Below are 24,655 nucleotides of genomic sequence, written 5' to 3'. Positions count from 1 at the left end.
TACCTCAATCCAGCTTCTTCTCCCCCATTCTGTGGCAGCCTTTCCTAGTTCTTCCCTCCTCCAGCAGCTAGCTTCATGGGCTCACTGTTCCCCAGAGTGCTCCTGTCACAGCCTCATGCAGTTCAAGAAACAGGGTAGGTGTTTTTTTTGTGTATGCCTTAAAGGGAAGGATAAGCATGTACTGTGAGGAACATGATGGGGGAAGCATGAAGGGATGTGTGCAAGAAAGAGATGGGAGGTAAAGACAAAGAGATAAGTAGGGATACAGGAAAGGGTAAGAAAATAAATGAGAATTAGAAAGTTGAAAACAGAAATATTGAAGAGAAGAGAGAAGAGGAGAAAGAAATAAGGAAATAGAAGGAGAAAAAGAAAAGGAAGAAATGATGCCGACCTGTAAAGTTAGAAATTGTTGCTTTTATATTATTATTATTTGTATTATCATAGTGCTTAAGAGCCCCAGTCATGGACCAGGACCACATCGTGCTTTGCACTGTAGAAACACAGAACAAAAAGACGGATTCCATCCCAAAGAGCTTACAGTCTAAGAGATAAGACGACACAGTTGGATACAGACAGACGGAGGAGTACCAAGAAATACTGAGACCATATTGGTCAGCATGATAGGCAGTGGTATCCGCACACTAGTGGTCTAACTGTTGCCAAGTTTTTTTTGTAGGCATCATGGAAAAGGAGGGTTTTGAAGGAGGATGGGTAACATGGGAGAAAGCACGAAGGCGCTTCTTTGAAAACTTAACCAGTGGGAAGTGAAGGCTGGTATCATAGACATTTTGATAGTAAATGAGAGATGACATACTCAGAGTAGTTGTCAATGGTTTGCTGTCAAAATGGGAGGGCATATCTAATGGAGTCCTGCAGGATCAGTCCTTGGTCTGGTACTAGTCAATATTTTAATTAATGACTTGGATAATGGAGTGGAGGGTATGCTTATAAAATACGCAGATAACACTAAGTTAGGAAGGATTACAAGCACTTTGGAGGACAGGATTAGAATTCAAAAAGACCCTGACAAATTTGAAAATTGGTCTGAATTCAAGATAAAATTCAGTAAAAGAGAAGTGTAAAATACTTCACTTAGGAATTAAAAATCAAATGCACAACTACAACATCTGGGAATAACTGGCTAAGTGGTAGTACTGCTGAAAAGGATCTGGGGGTTACAGTGGATCACATATTGAATATAAATCAACAATGTGATTCATCTGCAAAAAAGGCTATCATTCTGGGGTGTATTAACAGGAGTGTCATATGAAAACATGGGAGGTTAACTGTCTCACTCTGCTCAATGGTGGCGAGGCCTCAGCTGGAGTACTGTGTCCAGTTCTAGGCACAGCAGTTTAGGAAAGATGTGGACAAATGGGGAGAGCAACAAAAATGATAAAAGGTTTAGGAAATGTGACCTATGAGGAAAACTGGACTGGACATGTTTAGTCTTGAGAAAAGAAGACTGAAGGGCGACCTGATAACAGTTTTTAAATGTGTTAAGGGCTGTTATAAATCAATCAATCAATTGTTTTCCATAGCCACTGAAGGTAGGACAAGAAGTAGTTGGCTTAATCTGCAGCAAGGGAGATTTAAGTTAAATGTTAGGAAAAACTGTCTAACTATAAGGGTAATTAAACCCTGCTACAGGCTTCCAAGGGAGGTTGTGGAATCACCAGTATTGGAGGCTTTTAAAAACAGGTTGGACAAACACCTGTCAGGGATGGTCTAGGTTTACTTGGTCCTCCCACAGTGCAGGAAGATGGACTTGATGATGTCTTAAGGTCTCTTCCAACAGTACATTTCTATGATTTTATGACAATAAGTAGGGTGGTGATAGGCCGTTTAGGGACCAGGAAGTAAAAATAAGTAGCTTATGTCTGATGTGGTGGAGAGAGGATGTCATTGAGGAGATTCATATAGAGGGTTGGCATTGTCGAAGCAATGGGTGAGGAGAATCATCTTTGCAGTAGCAATCTGAATGGATGTGAACAACGCAAAGTTGGATTTGTCCGGGCCTGAGAAAAAGGTGTTTGTTGTAGTGATCAAGAAATGAAATGATGCGAGCCTGATTGAGAGTTTTAGCTGTGTGGATGGATAAGAAAGGCAGTCTCTGAAAGATGTTATGCAGAAAGAATCAAGAAGACTTTGACATAGTGTATATGTGATGACCTAGAGTGAGAGGTCCAAGTCGAAGGTGACACCCAGGTTATGGGTCTGAGTAACATGCAGGAAGTGGTGTTGTCCACAATGATCGTGAAAGTAGGTAGCGAGGAGGACTTAGGATAGGGGTGGGAATATTGGGAGCTCTGTTTTAGCCAAGTTGAGTTTGAACTGATGGCTAGACATCCATGAGGAGATGTCAAAGAGAGAGAGGCTGAGATTTTAGTTTAGACAGAAGGAGACAAGTCTGAAGTAGAGAAGTAGATCTTTGAGTTTTCAGCATAGATGGCAGTTGAATTTATGTTTGCAGATGAGATTACCCAGAGATAAGATGTAGAGGGAGAAGAGATGGAGACCAAGGACAGAAGTGTGTGGAACCCCCACAGAAAGTTTGACAGTGGATGATGACGATCCTCCAGAGGACTGAAGGAGTAATTAGAGAGATAGAACAAGAACCAGAGTTACAGAAGCCAAATGTGTCAAAAGCAACTGACAGGTCAAGGAGAATGGGGCTGGAGTACTGGTTCTGAACTTCAGCTAGGAAAAGGTCATTAGAAACTGTGACTAGAGCAGTTTCAATGGAGTGGAAGGGGTGAATGCCAGATTGGAGAGGGTCTAGCATGGAGGAGAGGAACTCCAGACAAGGATTGAAAACAGTGCACTCAGTGAGCTTAGAGGTGAAAGGGACATGAGGTGGTGGTTAGAAAAGCAAGTGTGGTTAAGGTTTCTGTTCTTTTTTTTTTTTTTTTTTAAGAAGGAAAAATTCTACAGCATGTTTGTATTGTGAGGGGAAACAGCCGAATGGGGTTGTGATGGGAGAGAGGGGCAAAATAGTTAAGGGTAGAGAAGAGTGAAGCATGGAAAGAATCAACAGCCATGGAAGAGGTGGGGACTGACAGCAGACAACAAGCCATCCGTGCTGAAGGACTGGAAGTCATGGAAAGGCTGACGGACAGGACCTGAGAGTAAGGGTTGGTGTGGGAGGAACACTGCCGAAAGAGACCAGGTGATCAGTTTGGAGAGGGGGAACTCAGCAACAGAGAGCTCAGAGAGAGAGAGAGAGTGCACCATGGTTGGTAAAAACCAAGCCAAGTGAATGGCCTTCTTGGGGACTGGAAGAGTTGATCCACGGCTGCAGGTGGAATGAAAAGGTTGAGGGAACAGCCATGGGCTTGGGAGGGTGAGGAAATGTACAGCTAAGGGGTCAGGTGGGCCATTAACATGGAAGTTGAAGTCACCGAGGATGAATGTGGGAGACTGTGAGGAGGAGAGAGAGCCAGGAGTTGAAATTAGGGCGAGAGGCTGAACATAAGAATGGCCATACTGGGTCAGACCAAAGGTCCATCTAGCCCAGTTTCCTGTCTTCCGACAATGGCCGATGCCAGGTGCCCCAGAGGGAATGAACAGAGCAGGTAATCATCAAGTGATCCATTCTCTGTCGCCCATTCCCAGCTGATGAGGAGGAGTTTGGTGGGTGATAGATGATGGCAGCATAGAGGAAGGAGAGAAGAGAAGCCAGAGAAGTGATGTTCAGAAGAGGAAAACGAGTGGGAAAGGGGAGGAGGAGAGTGTTGGAAGTGCAGAAATGGGAGAGGAGAAACCCAGTACTCCCTCCCCGCCCCAGTCTGATCCACATCAGGGAGTGTGTAAAGAGGAGAGGGCAGCTGCAGAGGCAGGACCAGTCAAAGGGATCCAGGCCCCTGTGAGAGCTAGGAGCTGAAAGGAACAAGATATAAAGAGGTGGTGGATAGCTGTGATTATTTTAGAGGTGGAGTGGGCATTCCTGAGAGATCAAGAAAAGGGGACCAGTGAATGGGGATCAAGGGGCCTAAGTGTGAGGTTAGGAATGGTGGAATGAGGGGGTCACACATAGTGCCAGGAATGAGTGTGGGAGATGGAGTGATGGCCAGGGTTGGGGCAAATGTCACCAGAGGTGGGGAGGAGGATGCAGATGTAGGACCTGAATTTGTAGTGGTGGGAGGCAGGAAGGAGTTTGGGATGGAGAGGGGAATAAGAGTAGCCAGAGGTGGTGGGAACTGTAAAGGAGGGTGGGTAACCAGAGAGGGGAGATGGAGCCAGTGTGGCGAGGGAGGAGGAGGATAGATGCTATGATGCAGAAAAGTGGTATGGTGAGTGGCAGATGGACAAGATTACAAAATAGAAACACCCACAGATGGTATAATCTCAGCCTGGCTCTGAGTCCCTCTCTTTGCAATGGTCCTCTGCTATGGGCAGAGCTTTCCAATTATAGGCTCTCTTGGTGATGAGTGAACAGGTCCAGCCAGTGATAGAGTGGCTATGATGGCTCCTGACTCAGCACTAAGCCCAAGCTGTCTGTCAAGAGGTCCCCTGCTGTGGGCAGAGCTCCCCAGTCAGTCTCTATTGGTAAGGTGACCAGATGTCCCAATTTTATAGGGACAGTCCTGATATTTGGGGCTTTTTTTTATATGGGCTCCTATTACCCCCCCACCCCCGTCCTGATTTTTCACACTTGCTATCTGTTCACCCTGTCTATTGGTGACGAGGGGGTAGATCTGACTCTTCCCTCTTTAGAATTCCCAGTTGAACTAATTTCCTAGTTCATTTGCTCACTGAGCATGTTTTCTTCAATCTGTCTCTGCTTTAGGAAATGTAATGGGGAAAGGAAGAAAATAGAGGAAAACATCTTCCATTTCCTCTTCTGATACTTAGGGCTTGTCTATACTTATGGCTAGATCTGCACTGTTGCGACTGATTCAGTGGTGTCGATTTAGTGGGTCTGGTGAAGACCATCTAAGGCAATGGCAGAGCATTCTCCCATCGACTCCTGTACTCCAGCTCCCCATGAAGAGTAAAGTGAGTTGGCGAGAGAGTGTCTCCCGTCGATACACCGCGTTGACCTAAGTTACGTAAACTTCAGTTACATTACCGTAACATAGGTTGACTTACAGCTATAGTAAAAAGAAAAGGAGTACTTGTGGCACCTTAGAGACTAACAAATTTATTTGAGCATAAGCTTTCGTGAGCTACTGAAGTGAGCAGCTCACGAAAGCTTATGCTCAAATAAATTGGTTAGTCGCTAAGGTGCCACAAGTACTCCTTTTCTTTTTGCAAATACGGACTAACACGGCTGCTACTCTGAAACCTTTCAGCTATAGTGTAGACCAGCCCCCAGAAATTAAAGAACACCTGTATGGCCACTTCAGATGAGTGCCTTAAGCAGCATCTTACATATGGCTTGGAGCAAACTTTATTTAGAGAATTGAATAACTGACTAGACATTATTTTCAAGCAGTGAAATGAATTTTTATCTGAAGACACATTTTTAAATCAGAGCAATTTAAAACTTGCACAAATATGCAGTGGTATTCCTTCCAATTTACGATTCCTTCAGTTTTTAAAACTTTTAAATATAATTTTCAGAAATGTCATTTAGCCTGTGGCGTTCCTGTTGGTTCCCTGTTTTTCTGCTCCTTCCATAATCTTTCTCACTGTGGTGTGGATAATTCCTGTTTAAAGTTCATGCTTCTAAATAGCTGTAAGTTCTAAAAGCACATCTGTACTGGCTGGTCTGCATAGAGGATAACAACCTACTACTGCTACCAGTTATTCTGTTAGTTTAAGAGGTGGAGGTCTGTTCTCTGAATCTAAAAGTCACAAACCTGCTGATGACGCTTATGGATGTCAATAAGATGTTCCTAGATGAACTTTGTTTTTACAGAATTTTTTTTAAACTTAAATTACATTGGAAAAATACTACATTAAAAGAACATTATTAAGGTTTACAAAGTCAAGCACTGAGAAGTTAGGGAATGCTAGAATTAAGGTTGCCTTTATTTGGCCCACTTATGTGGACACTTTAATTACATAATGACATATTGGTTTTTTTTCCCCACAGTCCCCTGCCTCATTCAGTACATGGTATAGACCTGATTTGGGCATAAACCAGGGTTATACAATGAAGGAGACTTCACTGTAGGACCCCTGCTTCATTTGTTGCAAAGGGAGGTGTGTAGGGAGTGAGACCGGGGATGGCAGGAAGAGAAAGGATGGCCTCATGGTTGAGGCAGTTGAATGCCCCTGCTGAGAACTTGATTCTGTCTGTGCCTCTGCTAAATAGTTCCTGTGTGATGCTGGGCAAGTCACTGAAAACAAATTTTTCACAGCTGGCCACTGACACTGTGTTCCTCATTTTCTGGGTGCCCAACTTGAGACCCTACAGATGGATTTGCAGAAGTGGTAAAGTACCCATAGCAGCAGATGAAGTCAATAGCAGCTCTGCTTTGAAAATATAAAGGGCTATAAAAGTGTTCCATTCTCTGAAAAATCAGGCCCTAGGCATTTCAAGTTGGACACCCAAAGTTAATGGACACCTTTGACAATTTTGGCCTTAATCTCTCTGTAACTGTATCTGTCAAATGAGAATAATGTAGCTCTTTCTATGTAATATCCACATAAATCAGAACAGAGTATAATGAGAGGAAGTCTAATGATCAACATTCTGAAAGGGTAAATTAAAATAAAGTTTCTATCAAGATGAAACATTTTTTCATATTAAAACATTTATTATTTAAAATATAACTAAATTGCATCGAGAAATATAGAAGAATAAATTCCTTTTAAAAATACAAATGGAGCTTTAAGACCCTCAAAAAAATTACCTTCATAAAGCCAAAGCATAAGAGTTTATTCTCTTATATACTTTGTTATGGATTAGTAGTTTAAACAGTAAAAGAATGTTAGATACCTTACCTTTAATTTTACTGTACTGCTCTGTGCTTTCATTATACCATACAAGATAAACAAGTTCAGGCATAGTTAGTTCTAGGGTGACAGACCTCCAAGTAACATGCTGCAGGAAGTGTCACTTTTCCCTCTGAGTCAATACTGAACCAATTATTGAGCATGGAGTTGTGGGACAGTGTGCTGTTTGAAGTAGTATATTTCAATTGAAACATAAAACGAAGGTCTCGATCACTTTTAGGCATTAAAGGGTCCACACAGTTTTCAGGAAAATAAACAGATGAACCCCAATGTCCTGGCCATATTCCAACTTGAATAATTGTATTCACTCTAACTAAATCATGCCTGAATTTTCAACTAAATATAGTGCTCTTCATGTCCTATGACAAACTGTGGAATAGTGCTTCTGTATACTATTAAACAACCATTTCTGTGTTAGATAAAGTGGTCCTATACCTGTTACAAAGATGTTGTGAGGCTTAATTGATTCACAATAATAAAGTGCTTTGAGGTGCTCAGATGAAAGATACAGAAATGCAATGTATTATTTGTAGTCCAGACAATATGTCTCTCACTACTAGAATTACAGTAGGTATTTTGTGTGGTAGGGGGAAGGGAGCACAGATAAGATATCTGTGCACAGATAGCTAAAATTAGAAGAAATTAGAAGCAGTTAAAAGTAAAACGCATAAGGATGCAGCTTTACCCTTGCCCTCTAGGTGGCATTCCTTCACTGCTGCATGAGACTTGTTAAAAAGAATTGCTATTCAGATGAGACAATTAACCACAACTGTTTTAAAGGCGATTTCTAAAATGCACTGTTGCTTTTAAATAATTTTGTAATAAGAAAATTCTGTAGCTCCATTTTATGTTGTAATTCTAAACAGCAGAGTAAAAAGACATGGTTAGAGGCAAAAGGGCATCCTTTAAAAATTGGAAGTCAGATCCTACTGAGGATAATAGGAAGCATAAATGCTGGCAAGTCAAATGTAAAAATATAATAAGGAAGGCCAAGAAAGAATTTGGAAGAGCAACTAGCTAAAAACAAAAAACTAACAGCAATTACTTTTAAATATATCAGAAGCAGGAAGCCTACCAAACAGCGAGTGAGACTACTGGACAACTGAGGTGCTAAAGGAACACTCTGGGAAGACAGGGCCAATGCAGAGAAGCCAGATAAATTCTTTGCATTGGTCTTCACAGCTGAGGATTTAGGGGAGACGCCCCATACCCAACCCATTGTTTTTTAGGAGGAGGAACTGTCCCAGACTGAGATGTCAGTAGAGGAGGTTTTGGCACACATTAATAAATTACACAGCAGTAAGTCACCAGGACCAGATGGTATTCAACCAAGGGTTCTGAAGAACTCAAATATGAAACTGCAGAACTACTAACTGTGGTATGGAACCTACTACTTAAATCAGTTGCTGTAGCAGATTGGGGAGAGGGATAGCTCAGTGGTTGACTGGATTTGTGAACTGGGGTTGGAAAATGAAATGGTGATAGGATTAAAGTTTATTATGTCCATTGAATTAGAGCTGGGTGGTGGGAAACGGTTTTCCCATCCCGTGAGAATTTTTGAGACTTCAAATATTTTTCCCATCCCAAATCAGGACAAAAGGTTAAAATCTCAGTAATAGTCATGAACCAACCCTCTCCTCCCCCCATTTCTGATCCGGTTAGTAGAAACATCTCATTTAGATAATTTTGAAACATTTAATGTTGATTTCAATCTTTTTTTTTCTTCTTTTTTTAAATTTTTTTTACTATACATTCACTTATATTTTGAAACCAAAATGTGTTTCTGCCTAAGAAATGAAACTTTTTCATTTAGAAAATGTCCAAACAGGACATTTCAACAACTTGAAAATTTTTTCCAAATATTTTTCAGATTGGGAAATTCTTCAAATTGATCCTTTCCGGCAAAGGGTTTCTCTTTTGTCAAATTGGCATTTGCTGACCAAAAAAAGTGTTATCAAAAATATCTGATTAGCTCTATTTAGCATTTCCATTTTATAATGGTAAAAGGCAGGTCTGTTGGAGGTCATGCCTGATGTTGGCAATAATGCTGTCTGTTGTGGCTAAAGTTTACTGTGTGCAGATTCTGAAGACCTGTCCAATCCTAGAAATGTCTTCACAAGCAGTTCTGCCACAATCTTTTTAAAATCCCTTTGTTTCTGCCAGCTATTTTAGTTAGTCTTTAAAATACATTTATACACAATTCTTACACAGCTTTAATTCTCTATTGAGGACTGCTTAAACGCGTATACGTCCTGATCAGTTCCACACCTCCAAACATCATCTTTCTGACTGTGCTGACCTCAAATTCCTACCAACAAAGTAAACGACTCAATTAGCTTGGATTTTTAAGGTCAGCTATATTGCCATGGCAACTGTATTTCGTATTGTTGATCGTGTTATTTATTGTATAGCCGTTTCTGCTGACGCTCCATTGAGGTAATGTGAGTTTCAAGAGCTGTGCAAAGCCTTACTGCACTTCTGTAGTATCTTGCAAACCGCATGAATTCAGCATCTTTAAGATGATGATACTGTAGAAATGATTGAAGGATAATATTCATGTCAGAGAGGTATACAAGGTAAATAACTAATTTTCATGGGTTATTAAAAGCCAGAGCAAAGCTGAGGGAACGTTGATGAATTAAGAGGCTATAAAGCCAATACTACAATTACATTTCAATGCCATGAACTATATTTTTAAAAATCTTATGGAGTTTGCTGAATCATTTTTGGCACATAACAAAAATAAAGTTCTCCTTCCCTCTCCCCCATGAGATTTTGGAAATTAAGTGCTTTTGCCTTCTCAGACTTTCCAGTGACATAACTTTGAGGGCAGGGCTTATTATAGACAGAGAATTTAGCAACTTCTGTACAAAGAGGTTATTTTCAGTTTTTATTTTTCCCCACGTCTTTTTCTTCTAACTTCTAACTGAAGTTTCAGAAATATGTTCTCTGACCAGGAATGGCTTTTTGTTTTTTTTTTTAATTTTGGGCATAAAACCTTCAACCATTTTTGAGAATAAAGTGGTGGTGATGGGGGAACACACTTTTTCATTGATTTTTTTTTTAAAGCATGACTCTTTGAATAGTCCTAGAACATTGTGGTAGATGATAGCAACTTTAAATTTTGCAGGGACGTATTTCCTGTGTCTCAGATGAGCCTTTCACTGATCTGGTGAAAACTGATTATGGTTTGTCAAAGATATAAAAGTTTTGCAATGCAATCTCTTAACATTCTAACAAGATTCTATTCATTCTGGGAATCCATGCATAGTTTAAGAGAGTAAGTAATACCTGTTTTCTCAGGGTTAGTTCTCCTCTAAATCTGACTATTTGAATCTCTAACACTTTGGATGGAAGGCAGGAGACCTTATTTCTCTTGGGATGATGGGCTCCAGGTTTGCATGACACTGAGAGGAAGGAGAATAGAAGGCATATTGCATTGTTTTAGAGTCATGCTCGGGAACTTCTGGAAAGGGAGAGGGAGAACAGACCACTTCTCCCTTTACAGGTAACCTTTGACTGGAAGAAGATAGCATTTTCCTCATCCCTTCCCACCATCTTATCCAAGGGTTTGTCTACACAGATGTTTAGTTCGTGGCAAGCTGGAGTGTGAATCTACCCCGCAATAGCCAGCTGCATACTAACTGTCGTGCACTAACAGTTCTTTGGAGTGCTTTGATCTACTCCTGTTTCAAAGCAATGTAGATCAAAGCACACTAAGGAACTGTTTGTGCACGGCAGCAGGATCCACATAGATAGATAGTGAGCAGCTGGTGAGTATGGGATAGATTCATGCTCCAGTTTGCCACAAATTAAATGTTTGGGTAGACAAGCCCTCAGTTATGTTTGTATGAGTTCTGCCTATGAGCTCTCTGGTCTGCTTCATTGCCATGATGAATTTTACTTTATAATGATACAGTGTACCCAGTTTATTGTGAAATTGTCAATCATTAAATAACATCATTTGAGATAACCTAATTTTAATAATCTGCATGACTGTTGGAGACAGACTAGTTCTAATAAACTCTGATACTTGTGAAGGAAGTGCCTTTTGGAAGACCAGGATTGTAAATGACTTATATGTGTGTGTGTGTATATATATAATATATCTTTTTACTACATGTTCCATTCTGTGCATCCGATGAAGTGGGCTGTAGCCCATGAAAGCTTATGCTCTAATAAATTTGTTATTCTCTAAGGTGCCACAAGTACTCCTGTTTTTTTTGCAGATACAGACTAACACAGCTGCTACTCTGAAATCTGAAGTTAATGTGTTCACTAAAAGTTTGAGGTCTGACTGTCCCAGATAAGAATAATTCAATTTCAAAAGTTAGAGTTCTGATGAGGAAGATAAATGTTTAATTGTGACTACTTGTTTGAAATACTTGCAATAATATAAATAGCAAACTAGCCAACTCCTTATGGGTACACCTTTATATATTTTAATAGTAAGACGGACAAGTTAGGCCCACCACTGCGAACTGGAAGAGATGTGCAAAGGTTGTATGACAGTGATACAAAAACAGACAGTACCATCAAAAGACCAAATGAGTTGTTGCCCATTAACAAGTAAGTATTGCAAATCAGTGTGGTTTATCTATTTTTCAGATATGTTCCCCAAAAAGGGTTGGAATATTAAAAGCATTTTGTGGCTTTTGAAATATGCAAAGCTTCCTAATGAAGTTGTTACCTGATGACATTGTAACAGACTTACTGTCCCCTTTTTCTGTGTCACTGTGAATGTCTTGATAGACCAAAACCATTGTCTTGTGGGAAGGCGAAATTAATATGTAACTTAACACATTATGGCTTGTACAACTTTCATATTGGATATAATGTTTTATGATAGGACAGAAAACACAATATAATGCTTGCAACTAAAAACATTTTCCACCGCCATATCTTACTTCGTTGACTCCAGTTTATTATATATATTTACTCTTATTTCATGTTTACAGTGCTGGTATAAAGCAGCTATATAGGAAGCGTTTAAACATATAGAACAATTTAAAAAAACAACACAACCATAGGCATATCACACAGATAAGTCATTACAATAAGATAGCTTATTGGTTGCATTTAACTTTCAATAGGTATTAAAAGCCGACACATATACCATTGCTTCAACATGGCAGAGAAATATTCTATATTTCATATATCTTTTGAATAGAAAATAGATGCAGTGTCCTAGACACCCCTTTCAGGTAACTGGGCAAATGCTGATTTTTAAATGGCAAACACTTTATCTGTAATATTTTAAGGTAAATTGCTAAGGAAGAGTTAGTTACAAATGGTGACATGTTGGGAAAATACCCAAGAAATGAATATGACTTATTAAGGGGATGCTTTCAAATAATAAAAACAATTTTCCTACATTAATTGTTCTCAGATGCTGTTTTAATTTTTAAAAATGTAAACTAAAACATTTCCAGAAGACTATTTAGACTGAAATATTCAGACTTGAGTGCCTAAAGTTAGGTACCAATAGGAAAAAAACAGTGGCCTATTTTCCCTGAGATGCACTGCATCTGCATCTTCTATTGGCTTCAGTTGGAGCTGGTAGAGTGCTCAACACCTCTGGAAACCAGGACACTTTTTAAAAAAAATTTATTTAGATGCCTAATATTAAGCATGCAAGTTTGAAAAATCAGGTGCTAGTAATTTGCAGAGTGAACATGCTTGCATGAACATGCCTTGTATCAACAAAGAGGCTGTGACCTGGAAGAGAACTACTGGTGTGGAAGGTATGGACTTTTTGGCAGTCCCAGGAGTCCTACCACTGACACAAATTTTTGACCTACACATGTACCCTTGTAGTCATAGGATAATCAACTGTTCTTGCTGGAGAGCTTCTTTTGAGAGCTTGGCATCTAGACAAACTGCTACTATAAGAGTTTTTATTGTCCTACTGTGAATATTCCAACCATGTGTAGAAATATCACTGTTGTGATTGTGTCCATTCAGCTACCCAAGCAGATCATGTAATTTAAAGAAACTGTGGTGGCGAAAGTGGGCTCCATCAATTCTAAACTCCTAGCGCACTGGCTATAATCCAGGTTGCCCAACAGTTCCCATTATAAGCCCCCTGTTTTCAGTTACTTATAACTTTTGCCAAAGTTCAACCATTTGGGCTGAAATGTTCCATTAGAGGTGTCTGCCCCAGGCTGCACTTTTTTTGTTTAATTTCAGCAAAAACTGTTCAGCTATTTCAGAGAATGAGGTTAGAGAAAATCACATTTTGCCCTTTTAAAAATTTTTTTGCAACCTTTTCTTAGAAAAACTCCACTGCCTCCATACTTTGGAACAGAGACTGGAAATTTGGCAAGGGGTGGCCTTTGTGATACTGATGTGCTTTTGGACAGTCCTATTAAAAATCTGCCCAAATTTGACCAAGTTAGAAGGTTTTGAAAAAAAATCACAATTTGCACATGCTCCGTGCAGAATTGTTTAAGAGCAAAAATCTCCAAAGATTCCATCCTCACTGACCAACTGACTCCACTTGGATTGGGAGCTGTGGGGTGGAGGGGAGATTAGAACTGGTTGGAAGAGAGGTTGAGACTAGGGGTGGGTGTAGGGAACTGGTTGAGGTTGAGTAAGGAGGCTTGGAAGGTATGAGAATACTGGTACTAGCTGAACAAGGACACTGGGAGCCACTGAGGGAGACAGCTGGGGACTGGGAGCCAGTTGGCTGGCCTGGGGTGGGTGCAGAGCAGCAAGATTGAATGATGTGCTGGGTGGAAAACGGACTGGCTGGACCAGGAGAACAAGGGTGTGGGGGAATTGGGAAAGGGGAGACAAAACTGACAAGGAGCTAGGTTGTGAGGGGAAACCTTGGCCTGGCTGGACAAAGAGAATGGGTAGACAGGATGAGTGGTCTGGGGAAGGAGACTAGGACTGGGACGATTGGTCGTGAGGAGGAAAGATACAAACTGGATGAGGAGCCAGGAAAGGAGAACTGAGACTGACTAGGCAAGGAGGGGATGGATCTAGGACTGGCTGTGCAAGGAGGCTGAAACTGGGATAAAAAGCCTGAATGGAGAGTGTGAATGGGTGGGCAAAGAAAACAGGACTGGGACAAGGAGCTGGGGGGAGGTAGAAACAGGACTATGAAAGGTTGGAGGGTATAGGACAGAAGAGGATAAACTTGGGGGAAATGGGCAGAATAGTCTACTCATTAGAGCAGAGAGGTCTATGCTGTGGATCTACAGATTCTAACCCTATTGATGAACAATGTGGGTATCAGTATGATGCTGCCTGATGAAATTTCATTTTCCAGTTTGCTGTTTTAAATTGTGCACAAAAAATACATTAAAAGACATTATTGCGGTTGCAAAGTCAAGCACTCAAAAGTTAGGAAATGCCAGAATTAAGGTTGCCTTTGTAATTTTAATTTGCCCCCCTTGTGCATATGCATTAGTATGCAGTCTTTAATTATATGATCGAATACTATTTTTTTCCACAGGACCCTGACCTCATTCAGTTCACAGGAAAGACCTGCTATGGGGATGAATCAGGGTTGCATGTTAAAGGAGGCTGTGATCTATAGGATGTTGAGGAAGTAGAAGATGCATACTATTTGTAGTACTGGGGCAAGCTGGTATAGGCCTGCCCAAAACTAAAGGCCTGGGCTACAGCTGATTTCTGCGGACAACGACTGAAAGAAACAGGATTCAGAGTGAGGTCAAAGATTAAAATGAGAGAGCCAGAGGGAACACAAAGCAGAGAACCCCAGACAGCGCCCTCTGCTCCTCAAAGGCGTCCAGAGTAGAAGGTGTGTAGTGAATGAGACAGGGGATAGCAGGATGAGAAAGGAGGGTCTTATCATCGAGACAGTTAAATGTTGCCTTGGAGAACTGGATTGTATCCTTGCCTTTGCCACAGAGTTCCTATGTGATGCTGAGCAAGTCATGTAAGCCAGACTTTTTGCAGGTGATCACTAATTGTGTGTTCATCATTTTCTGACTTCACAACCTGAGTCTTGATTTTAAAAAGTGCTGAGCACTCACTGCTGCAACTGAAGTCCATGAAAACTGTGCTTTGAACAATCAGGTCCTAGGTGTCTCAAATTGGGCACCCAAAATTAGGGGATATTGCTTACCTTAATGTCTCTGTGAATCAAGTTCCTTATCTGTAAAATGGGGATAATAATTCCTTGTCATCTCAGAGGTGTGGTGTGGAAATATATTCTTTAGTGTTTATGAAGCACTTGTTCTATAATGATGAGTGCTGTAGACAAGTCCACGAAGACATTAATAATTCTGTATTCAGAGCAGGATTTGAATAGTGGGCAGTAAATGAGGCCTGTGGTCACACATTGAATGATAAATAGTTGCTCATAAATTCATCACTCATGCACTGAATGAGGCAGGGATCCTGTAGGAAAAAACAGTATGTGATCATGTAATTAAAGACTGTATAATAATGCACATGCACAAGTAGACTGAATTAAGGTTGCCCAGGCAAACAATTCTGGCGTTTCCAAAATTTTGAATGCTTGACTTTGCAACCTTAATAATGTACTTTTAACTAACTTTTTGAGTGTAGTTTGCACTTATATTGTGGCTTTTTGATTCCACAATGCTTTTATAAAGTAATCCTTACAATGCTGTTGGTAAGTAGGTAGGAAAACAGCCCATCCTACAGACAGGAGCACTAAAGGAGAAAGTTTGTGACCAGCCTGCTGTCACAAAGTCAATCTGTGAGCTGGGGCAAATTACTCTTTGGCGTAAGTGGGTGGCATACTTGTGTGCTTAATTATTAGACCACTCCCCTCATTTAGGGTTTTTCACAGCAGTGTTCAGGCCACTGGGTCCAAATCGCAGGGGTCAAGAATCCTGCCTTAATCTGCCCTTGGCTATTACTGATGAAGGTAAATTTTTAAAAAAAATAAATACATTCTTCAACATACTATCCAGTGTGTGGTAAATTTTTGGAACAAGATAACAGAACTTATTTGTAATCACTGGTAGTGAAGGGTGCTTCCGCCTCCCTGTTCCTCTTGATGGTGGCAATGCTACTCAGGGATAACACCCTTCCTATCTGTGCTGAGTAATAGCGCAGCTTGTCAGTGCTCTCATGTTCCTCCACTTCTTCAAAGTGAGCAACTGTCTGGAGATTTGAATAGGACAGAGCAATCCTTTAGCTGGGTATCACCACCCAACTTCCCTTCTTCTGTGTGGGGATTCTTGAGAGAGCTTCTGCCTCTGTGTTGCTGCACTATTGAACTGAGGATTTGACAAGCCATAAAAGATGGGTGCTGCTACCCTGTTGGGTGAAAGTTATTCCCCCATCCCCATGCTTAGGTTGAAGAGGCTGGACCAAGAGGGCATCACTGTCCTTCCTAAGCAGGGGAGTAACAGCCACCTCCAATGGCTGCTGTGGCTGGGTTCAGTATTATGGGAATGAGAAGGCAGTGGCCATGGCTCACCTAAGAATGAATGTGAAGGGGTGCAAGGCATCCATCTGCCTAAAGATTCTTCCACCTCTTAGTTAGGCCGTCAGTTAGTTGCTTTTCACTCTTCTAGCAGTCCTAACAGAGCCATAAAATCACTTTTAGCCTGGGAGCAAAGAGGTGGAAATATTCTATACCGTGAGCAATCAATAGAGAGTGCATTTGCTTTATTCTAGTGTGATACAGAATGAAAGATTGGGAGTATGAGTGAAATGCTTCTTCACCATTGGCCAAAAGAGTGCAGTGTTACCATCACTGGTCCAGGTTTTGGCACTCTGTGGTCTTCCGACCTTCCTAATCTTGCTATGGCTCTTCACTCTGTCATTGGTAGGGTTAATGAGGTTCTGCTGTTTTTACAAAGTATTGGCAATGTTGTGCCCGGGTGGTTTGTTGAAACTGTTTGTTTAATTCACTGAATATCTACTCTCTTCCAGAGGCACTGTGAAAACTCGAATATCAACCCCTCCAAGTATGGCAAAAAACGCGGGCACAGGCGCTCTAGCAAACAAAAGGAAAATCTATAATGCAGAAAGTTACTCAAGCAGGTAGTTTTTAACTTCATAATCTTGTAAGTACAGTAAATAGAAACATTTTAGGGGGGTACTCTCTACAGGAAATGATGGGAAGAGTCGTACACAGACAGTTATGGGAACCTCTTAATTCAATATTCTTTGGTAGATTTAACAATTTTAGTATGCTTTGACTGTAGGTTCGGCATATTTAGTGCTGTAGCTTAGTGTGAAAGTAAAATTTCACCCATCCAAGTGTGTAAGGCTGAGGAGTTTCAATACACTAGTGAAAAGGTTATGAGAGAATGGGTGGCTCTTTCAACCTAAATTTAAGTCAATTACTGCTAACTGAAGAAGAGAAAATAGGGAGTTTATAGTTCTAACTCCACATGATCTGAGGGTGATACAGTGGGTGTTATTTTCTGAGGTTCTCAGTCCCATACATTTCCTCTGAAGTTAAGTGGAGTTGTGCATGCTTAGTGCCTCTGAAAACTAGGCAGGAAGTCTGTCTCTAAAAAAAAATACAGTGCTAATATTTCTTTGACTATATACTTTCATTTGTTAAAGATATATTTAGGGTTACTTTCCAACAAAACCTTTGATAGGTCAGTGATAGAATTTCTAGTTAGATTAACTTGTGACTTGAACGTTTCTTCCTGCTTCTAGGATTCTGGTGTTAGTTTCCTTTAGCATCTCTCTTTTTGTTTCAAAGTAGGGAGCACTTTGGAAAGGGTGCACAATGTGATATTTCAAGTAGGTAGGCTGATTATCCCTTTTATGGCACAAACTTTAAAGTATACATTTGTCAGTTATTAAAAAATAGTAATTCTTTGTAAAGGATTAGAATGGGTACTTATACCAAGCTGCACTGTATTAAATTATATTATGAACATTTGTTATCTGAATTTTCAGGTCTGATGGTAAAATTGGGTATGATAGTGGAGACTACTCATCCTCAGTCAATGGAGGAAGTACAAAAAGCAGTGATGAAAATTCACCTGTACAGTTATCAAAATTTTGCCATGAATGTGGAACCAGGTACCCGGTGGAATGGGCAAAGTTCTGCTGTGAATGTGGAATTCGAAGAATGGTTGTATGAATGCATTCTTAAAAGCAAAGAAAGCAAGCAAACAAAAAACAAAAAAACCCAGAGCTTCAGTTGCATATTGCGGCATGGAATGCTGGAGCACTCCTTCCTGTTAGATTTCATGCTGCAAACATGCTTGAAGTACCATGTTGTAGTAATTTACTGAGTCCAATCCTTTTGGTTACATAGTTATTTATATATAAATATATATACTGTATATAAAAATAACAGGTACCTAAAACTGTGCCGTTCAAGGACACTCTAATCTCTGTTGGAAAATATTTTAAGCTAAGTAGAAATGTGTTTGGTAATTTAGCAGATAGAAATGGATCTTTTTGTAGAACCCTGGTATGTAAAATATTCTAGCTATGAAACATTTGGGCTAAAAAATGCTTCTGAGAAGGAATCAGATATACTTATGGGACACTAACTAAGAAACTGTCTTTTAAGGAAGTATGAAAACTGCATGAGTAGCTCCTATAACTTTCTAATTAAAATTGTTAAAGATTGTCTTTGGTTAAAGAGATTAAAGCATACTATTCCAATGAGCTTCCATGGTTATTTTCTGGGACTGCTTCTAAAATATTTGTTAAAGCAAATGGACTGAAGTCCTGTGTGAAAGTATTGTTCACCTCTGTAAAGAGTAATAGGATTTGAATAAGAACCAATGACGGTTATTACATATTTACAGCCAGCAGTGTGGGACCAGGCCTTTTTTTAAAAAAAGCCAGGTTTTCCATAATGATGTACTTTCCTTTTCACAACTGTGCACACGAGTCTTATCCAACAGCTCCCATCTCTCCTTCCAGAGATGTCTGCAAGTTCCTGCTCCCTTCACTTTCCTCCTCTTTCTCCAGAAGGAAAGACAAAATAATTTACTCCAAAAATTTTTTAAAAAGTTTCTTGGATATGTATTGAGATTTTCCAGTGGATGGCTTTAATAGATGATTATCATAGATGATGAAAATAATTTGTACATCAATTTTTTAAACAGTTCTTATAATGTGTCTGACATGATAGAGGTCCATATAGTTATATGAAACTGGTACTGTAAGTTTTGATAGAAGTCATCACTTCCCTTATTCTTATCCCCATGCAATAGGCAAAGCCATATGTTTTATGGAGCAATTATGCTTCATGGGATAGTATGTGAATATTTAATTATTCTGTCTGCAATTACTACGTTTTCTTGGGCTGTGTACTTCAATGGCTGCAGCCATTGAAGTCAATAGCAAAACTCACATTGACTTCCAGGGGAGCAGGATCAGACATCTTAGCTGTTTAACTTTTGTAATATGATAACCAGAAGGGCAGTTTAAATAACCAGGCAAAAGCTGAGTTTCTTAGTTTGTGTCTGAATTTAAATGTTTCTGTTATGTGACGTTTGCTTTGAAGTATTTTAAACTATTTTGGTTTCCCAGGGAAAAACAATCGGAAGGAATCTAATTGTGCCTTTCCCAAATTAACTGTGCTGTCTTGTCCAAAATTGTTACTTTTAATTCATTGCTGCCACTAGTATAGCACGTGTATGATTTATATTAAGGTGGTATATTGAAGCTTTTTGCCACATATGGTATGACATTGCAATATTTTCAATTGATGTAATCCAAAAGTACTATTCATATTTTTGGAGAATACAGATAATGGGGCCAATGACAAACAAAATGTAGTTGATATCCATTTTGTGGATACCCTTCTCTGATTTTTGTGGATATCTTTAGGGACTTGATGCTGTCATTTTGTGGGCCCTAAACTATTATTGCTATTTTAGGATGACCAAGTTCAGTGGTACAGAATTGTTTTGTAATCTTTCTGAGAAATTAGGTGCTTCTAGGAATTGTCCCTTTACCTGGTGTATTGACATCGTTTCTAATTCTATAATATGGCCACTGAGCTGCCCGTGTTTAGTGTGTAAGAGTGGATAACTATTAAATGTGATGTTGTATAATAGGTAGACTTGATGGACTTTAACTGAATTTGGGTGCTAGAAATCAAGGTGTATAGAATGGCCTTTTGGCAGTTTCATATATATACATGGGAATTACAATTCTGCATCCCTTGTGGACGTAAACCCCAAGGGAAAATCTGCTCCAGAATCACATTAGGGTGTCCATTGTCCTGTGGGCCTTCTACTGTAGTGTGAAGTGCCCAAGGGATGTAAGAATGAGCCAAATATGGGTTCAGCCAAGGGACGCTGAAGGTTCATAGGCCCAATATCTGATCTATTTAGTTTCTGTTCTTATATCTGTTGGCAAATTAAATGTTATCCGTTTTAAAAAAAATAAATAAATGGTAGCAGCCCAGCACTCATCATGAGCAAACCTGTAATAACAGCAATATGTGCGTAAAATATAAAGGGAAAGTTTAGTAAGGAAACAGAATAGTTTCAAGCTTACAAGGATTTTATTGTGAATAATGAGAGGAGTGAAGGAATTATCTACAGAATTATGAACGTCTGTGCTTTGAAACCATAAATGCCAGGTTTCCCAATTCAGTGCATACAATATGTGGATTTATATTCACTACTCTTTGAGCTGTTGTGTAATGCAGTGCTTCAAAGTCAGGTTTTAGAAAATTATCCTAGAGTTATGCACCATTTATTTTCTTTTAATTGAAATTTTATGTGTATTATTCTAAAGTTTAATTCAGCATTACAACTTAGTAAATTTAAACCTAGATTATTGACAAAATGTAACATTTAATAATGTGCACGTTTGAATCTTCTATAATAAAGACATGAAAACACTAACATAAAATTTGATTATCCAGTTTGTTACTGCTTACTGAGGCTATATTCAGTATGTTCAGGTTTGTTTATCAAAATGTTTTTATTATCTAATGTATCTAGTGCTATCTACAGAGGACTGCATTGCACACTGTAACAGCACAGACTGCTGCCTTTCCATCCAAATGTTTGTTAGCAAACAAAAACGGAACGGTTTTCATAATACTCATTGCAGATGCTGTTTAAATGGAATATGAAACACATAAGGAGCGTAATTAAGTATCATATAAAAAGCAAAAAATAAGCATGTTGATTGAAGGAAGATTAGGGAAGATCTTGAAAGCTCAGTGTACATCTCTCCAAGGATATGTATAAGCATATGTTCTGTGTGAACTCTTCAAAAGTTATTATTCAAAATTAAATTAATAAAGCTAAGCTTATCATTTTTAATTAAAATGGGCAGAACACCAGAGGAGGATTATGAACCCCAAAACTGATGAATAACAACACACACTAACGGCACATTTTAAAAATCTCTGAATAAGTTGTGTTGGTGTAATTACATGGTTACAGTATTACTTTCGCCTCCAGAACCTTGACAACTTTTACTATCCACCAGATATATTGCGCTATAAGTTCTCTTGCAAAGGTTCTCCCATTCTGTAGGAGGGAGTCAGTGGAGGGCTCTTGCATGAAGAGCCAGCTCTGAGATGAAGGTTAATGGTAGGTTCCACAGTTGCCAACTTTCACACGGTAAATAAGCACCCTGACTTTCACTTTCACAATAAGCCTACAATCAGGCTAATCCCATTTCAGAACAGGGCCAAAATAAGCCAATCCCTAAGAAACCCAATACTCTATGTGACTAGATCCCCCCAGCCTGCAGTCTGGGACTGGGGTGGGCCCGCTGTGCACCTCTGATTCTCTCCCCCCTTTACACCTGCTTGCCCCTGCTTGGCGGGAGCTGATCAAGAAAAAGAAGCAACAAGCTACAACAAGCTACAAGCCAAAAACTAGCCAACAAGCAACTCACAAGCCAATGAAGCCAAAAACAAGCCCAATTTCTGGGGTTTTTTCACAGGTTTGGCCTGCGAGCCATCTTCCCTGTCCTGAAGGTTTTGAGTGCTGCCTCTTTTTAGGATTTAGACCATCAGCACCTAGAACTAGGGCCATGAAAAACATTTCTGTGCCCCAGAAAGCAGACACTGGACTTAGTGTCTTGCCTTCCCCTCTGCCTCTCCATTCCCCGTTTCCTTTTATGTTATCACTCTCCCCCATTCTATCTCACATTTTTCATTAAAAATTGAACTTTTTGGCAGAGCTTTTTAAAGGGATTTGGACTCCCCATTACATTTCCCTTGGTGGATTTGAAAATCTCAATCTTTAAGGTTTGTTGCCCAGTAATGAGACCTAGCTTGATGTTAGGAGCTCTCCATGGTGCTCTGGCACTGAATCTGCTCCTACAATGCATCTAATTATCAGTCTTTCATTGCACGTGCTACAGCGAGTGAGGGAAACAGAGTGCTGACTGCAAAGTGCACTTCAGCAATAGCCCCAATGTTAGAACATCATGGAGTGTGTCTGTTACTGAGAGGAAGTGGCTCAGTGTTGTGATGGTGTAGTGGTGGGGAGGGAGGAATAGGTAAAAACTATTTTTTCCTGATGGAGATAGCAGAACAGTATCTCTCTGCTGTAGCTTAAATGCTGTGTGCTGGCATCCCAAATGGCTAGTCTACTGAACATGAAATCAAATAATATTGTCTGAATGCTATAAAAATCCCCTAGAAATGTTAGTTATTAGTCACATTTATTCCTCATACCGTACAGAATCAAATACTCCTGGAAGAAGCTTTCGTTACTGGAAAAACTGTGTTCCTAGAAAAGGGGCTATTTTACTACTTAATTTTATTGTTTTAGCTAAGCAGTGAAACTTAAATGGGAACAAGGTTTTGTGCTTGCAACTGTGTGTCAAACACTGAAAATAAATTTACATGAAATGATGGTTAATGAAATTGAGTGAATTTTATTTGCTTGCCCAAAAAAGAATTACTTGTTTGGGGTGAGTGAGTGAGTAGAATTTTTCAGGGCTTATTTATTATTAATCTGTGGGTATGTATCTTTTAAATTCAAAACATAATGGAGTACAGAGTTCGATAAGCACAGTTGATTTAAAACCAGATTAGCCTGTGGGGTGTTGGTTTCTTTTTAACCCAGTAGTAAGGTTAAATCATGGCCTCACTTTATTCAGGTCTTACAAATAATATTTGGTAGGAAATTATTTGCAGTGTTTAGTAAGTTAGCACTCACTCAGCTCCTTGAGACTTTCTTCCTAGATGTACAGTGCACAATATGAGGTACACTGGTACATATTTCCAGATGATTTTTTTAAAATTGTTTACACATATTAAGGTGCAAACATGTTACCATGCTCATGGGCACCTAATAGAACCATTGAATATGTCACAAGCAATTGAAAAATTTAGATTTTCCCTTTACAGATATGAACATTCTTCATTTGATATATACTAATTGAAAAGTATTTTTCCCCATGTAAATAATAGCCCTTGAGACTTAATCAGATGTATTTTGAAGTTTCATTCAGTTCAAAACCACTAATGCAAATGTAGTTATAGAATAACAGCAGTCTATGCACCATTTCTGGCGTGGGCTTTTGGCAGAAGTAGTGTGGGATTTGCGCCTGATCCAGTGCTGAGCACTTAAGAGCTGCTCTGGCGTCCAGTGGAATTTGTGTGTGCTTGTCCTTCAAGCACTGTCCCTGTGGGTGTCTCTTTTATATGCATCTTCATAAGCCAAAGCACCCATTTATTTATTTTTATACCAATGTTTCACCTGTTTTATATAAGTGGTTCATTATTGTATCTGATATTCTTAGAGTTGTCATTACTACATCTGTTATTGTTTATGCCTGGCACTTTAATGCACTGAATACTCTCACATTTGTCACTATCAAGAGTCCTATTTCTATCAAATGGTTTGAGTTTCTTGATCACTTATTTGCTGTGTGAAGTTTGAATTCTCAAGTGTCAATTCCATTTTAATTTGCAAATGTAATTTGTAAATAGCTCACCCTATACAATCTTGCCACTTGTTAACAATAAAGCAGATATGCTGGATAAAACTGTATGTTCTCTTTTATGTTTCTGTATTGTCAAGTGTAAGTTGTCTCAAAAGTAGCCTAGCATTGTTTTGTTTAGTACTGAGTTTGAATCATATAAATAATTTGAATTCCCAAGGTCCACAGGAAATACACTTACACTTGGGCCATGTGTAATGCCTGCTCCTAACATGTGGGCCATCTACTGTCTTCTCATGTGAGTTGAGAGACAGCTGAAACACTGCAAGTAAAACTTTCAAAAGCATGTACATGAATTTTATTGAGAATGAGGCTCCGAGGTGTCTCAATCCATTTTGAAAATGGGACTTACGCTTCTAAATCACTAAGAACTTCTGAAAATTGTATCCTGAATTTTAATTAGTGTTTGTACAACTCTTGGAAGATGTAAAGTTCTGTCTGACTGAGAAGAGGTATCTTCATATTTATATACCTACTATTGAGTATGATCAGTTTATATAGACCTTTTAGGCTTCTGTTTGGTTTTTTCTGACAATGTAAAGGAGTTGTTTTAATACATAGTCAATCACTGATACCTGTGTTGTAAATGTAAATCTCATCTGTATTCTGACCATTAAGATTATAGAGTCCATCATTTTCAATTTATATATCTAATCCAGACTATTAGATGTAATCAACTATTGGTATAGCCAAACCCTGATACAGGTTTATTCTTCCAGGCAAGATAAATGCAGCGCTTGGATGTTTGTAATTACAGCTACTGGCAGTAAAATGATTAAATGTTGAGTTTCTATACTAGAAGAACCTGAAGCTATATTTTCCCTGTGTGAGATTCTTTGATGTGAACAGAAGCTGTAATTCATAGGGTTTTTATTGTCCTGTC

The 24,655-nt window shown here is 39.4% G+C and overlaps 1 protein-coding gene across 2 annotated transcripts in view; it reads left to right on the top strand.

The window, feature by feature from the left end:
* The window catches only part of ZC2HC1A (zinc finger C2HC-type containing 1A), a 60,517-nt gene extending 36,710 nt beyond the window's left edge, over positions 1–23,807 (top strand). The window contains exons 8-10 of one of the 2 annotated variants that reach the window (XM_074944201.1): positions 11,356–11,475; positions 16,792–16,902; positions 17,779–23,807. In XM_074944201.1, coding sequence (XP_074800302.1) covers positions 11,356–11,475; positions 16,792–16,902; positions 17,779–17,965 — 418 coding nt within the window. In that variant the 3' untranslated portion in view covers positions 17,966–23,807. The remainder of the gene's footprint in view (positions 1–11,355; positions 11,476–16,791; positions 16,903–17,778) is intronic. The other variant, XM_074944202.1, reaches the window with a different exon arrangement.
* The last annotated feature ends 848 nt before the right edge of the window (positions 23,808–24,655 follow it).

The sequence above is a fragment of the Natator depressus genome, chromosome 2 (assembly GCF_965152275.1).
Source record: "Natator depressus isolate rNatDep1 chromosome 2, rNatDep2.hap1, whole genome shotgun sequence".
NCBI classification, from domain to species: Eukaryota; Metazoa; Chordata; order Testudines; family Cheloniidae; genus Natator; species Natator depressus.
The sequence above is the reverse complement of the archived record's forward strand: the minus strand, read 5'-3'. Positions and strand labels throughout refer to the sequence as shown.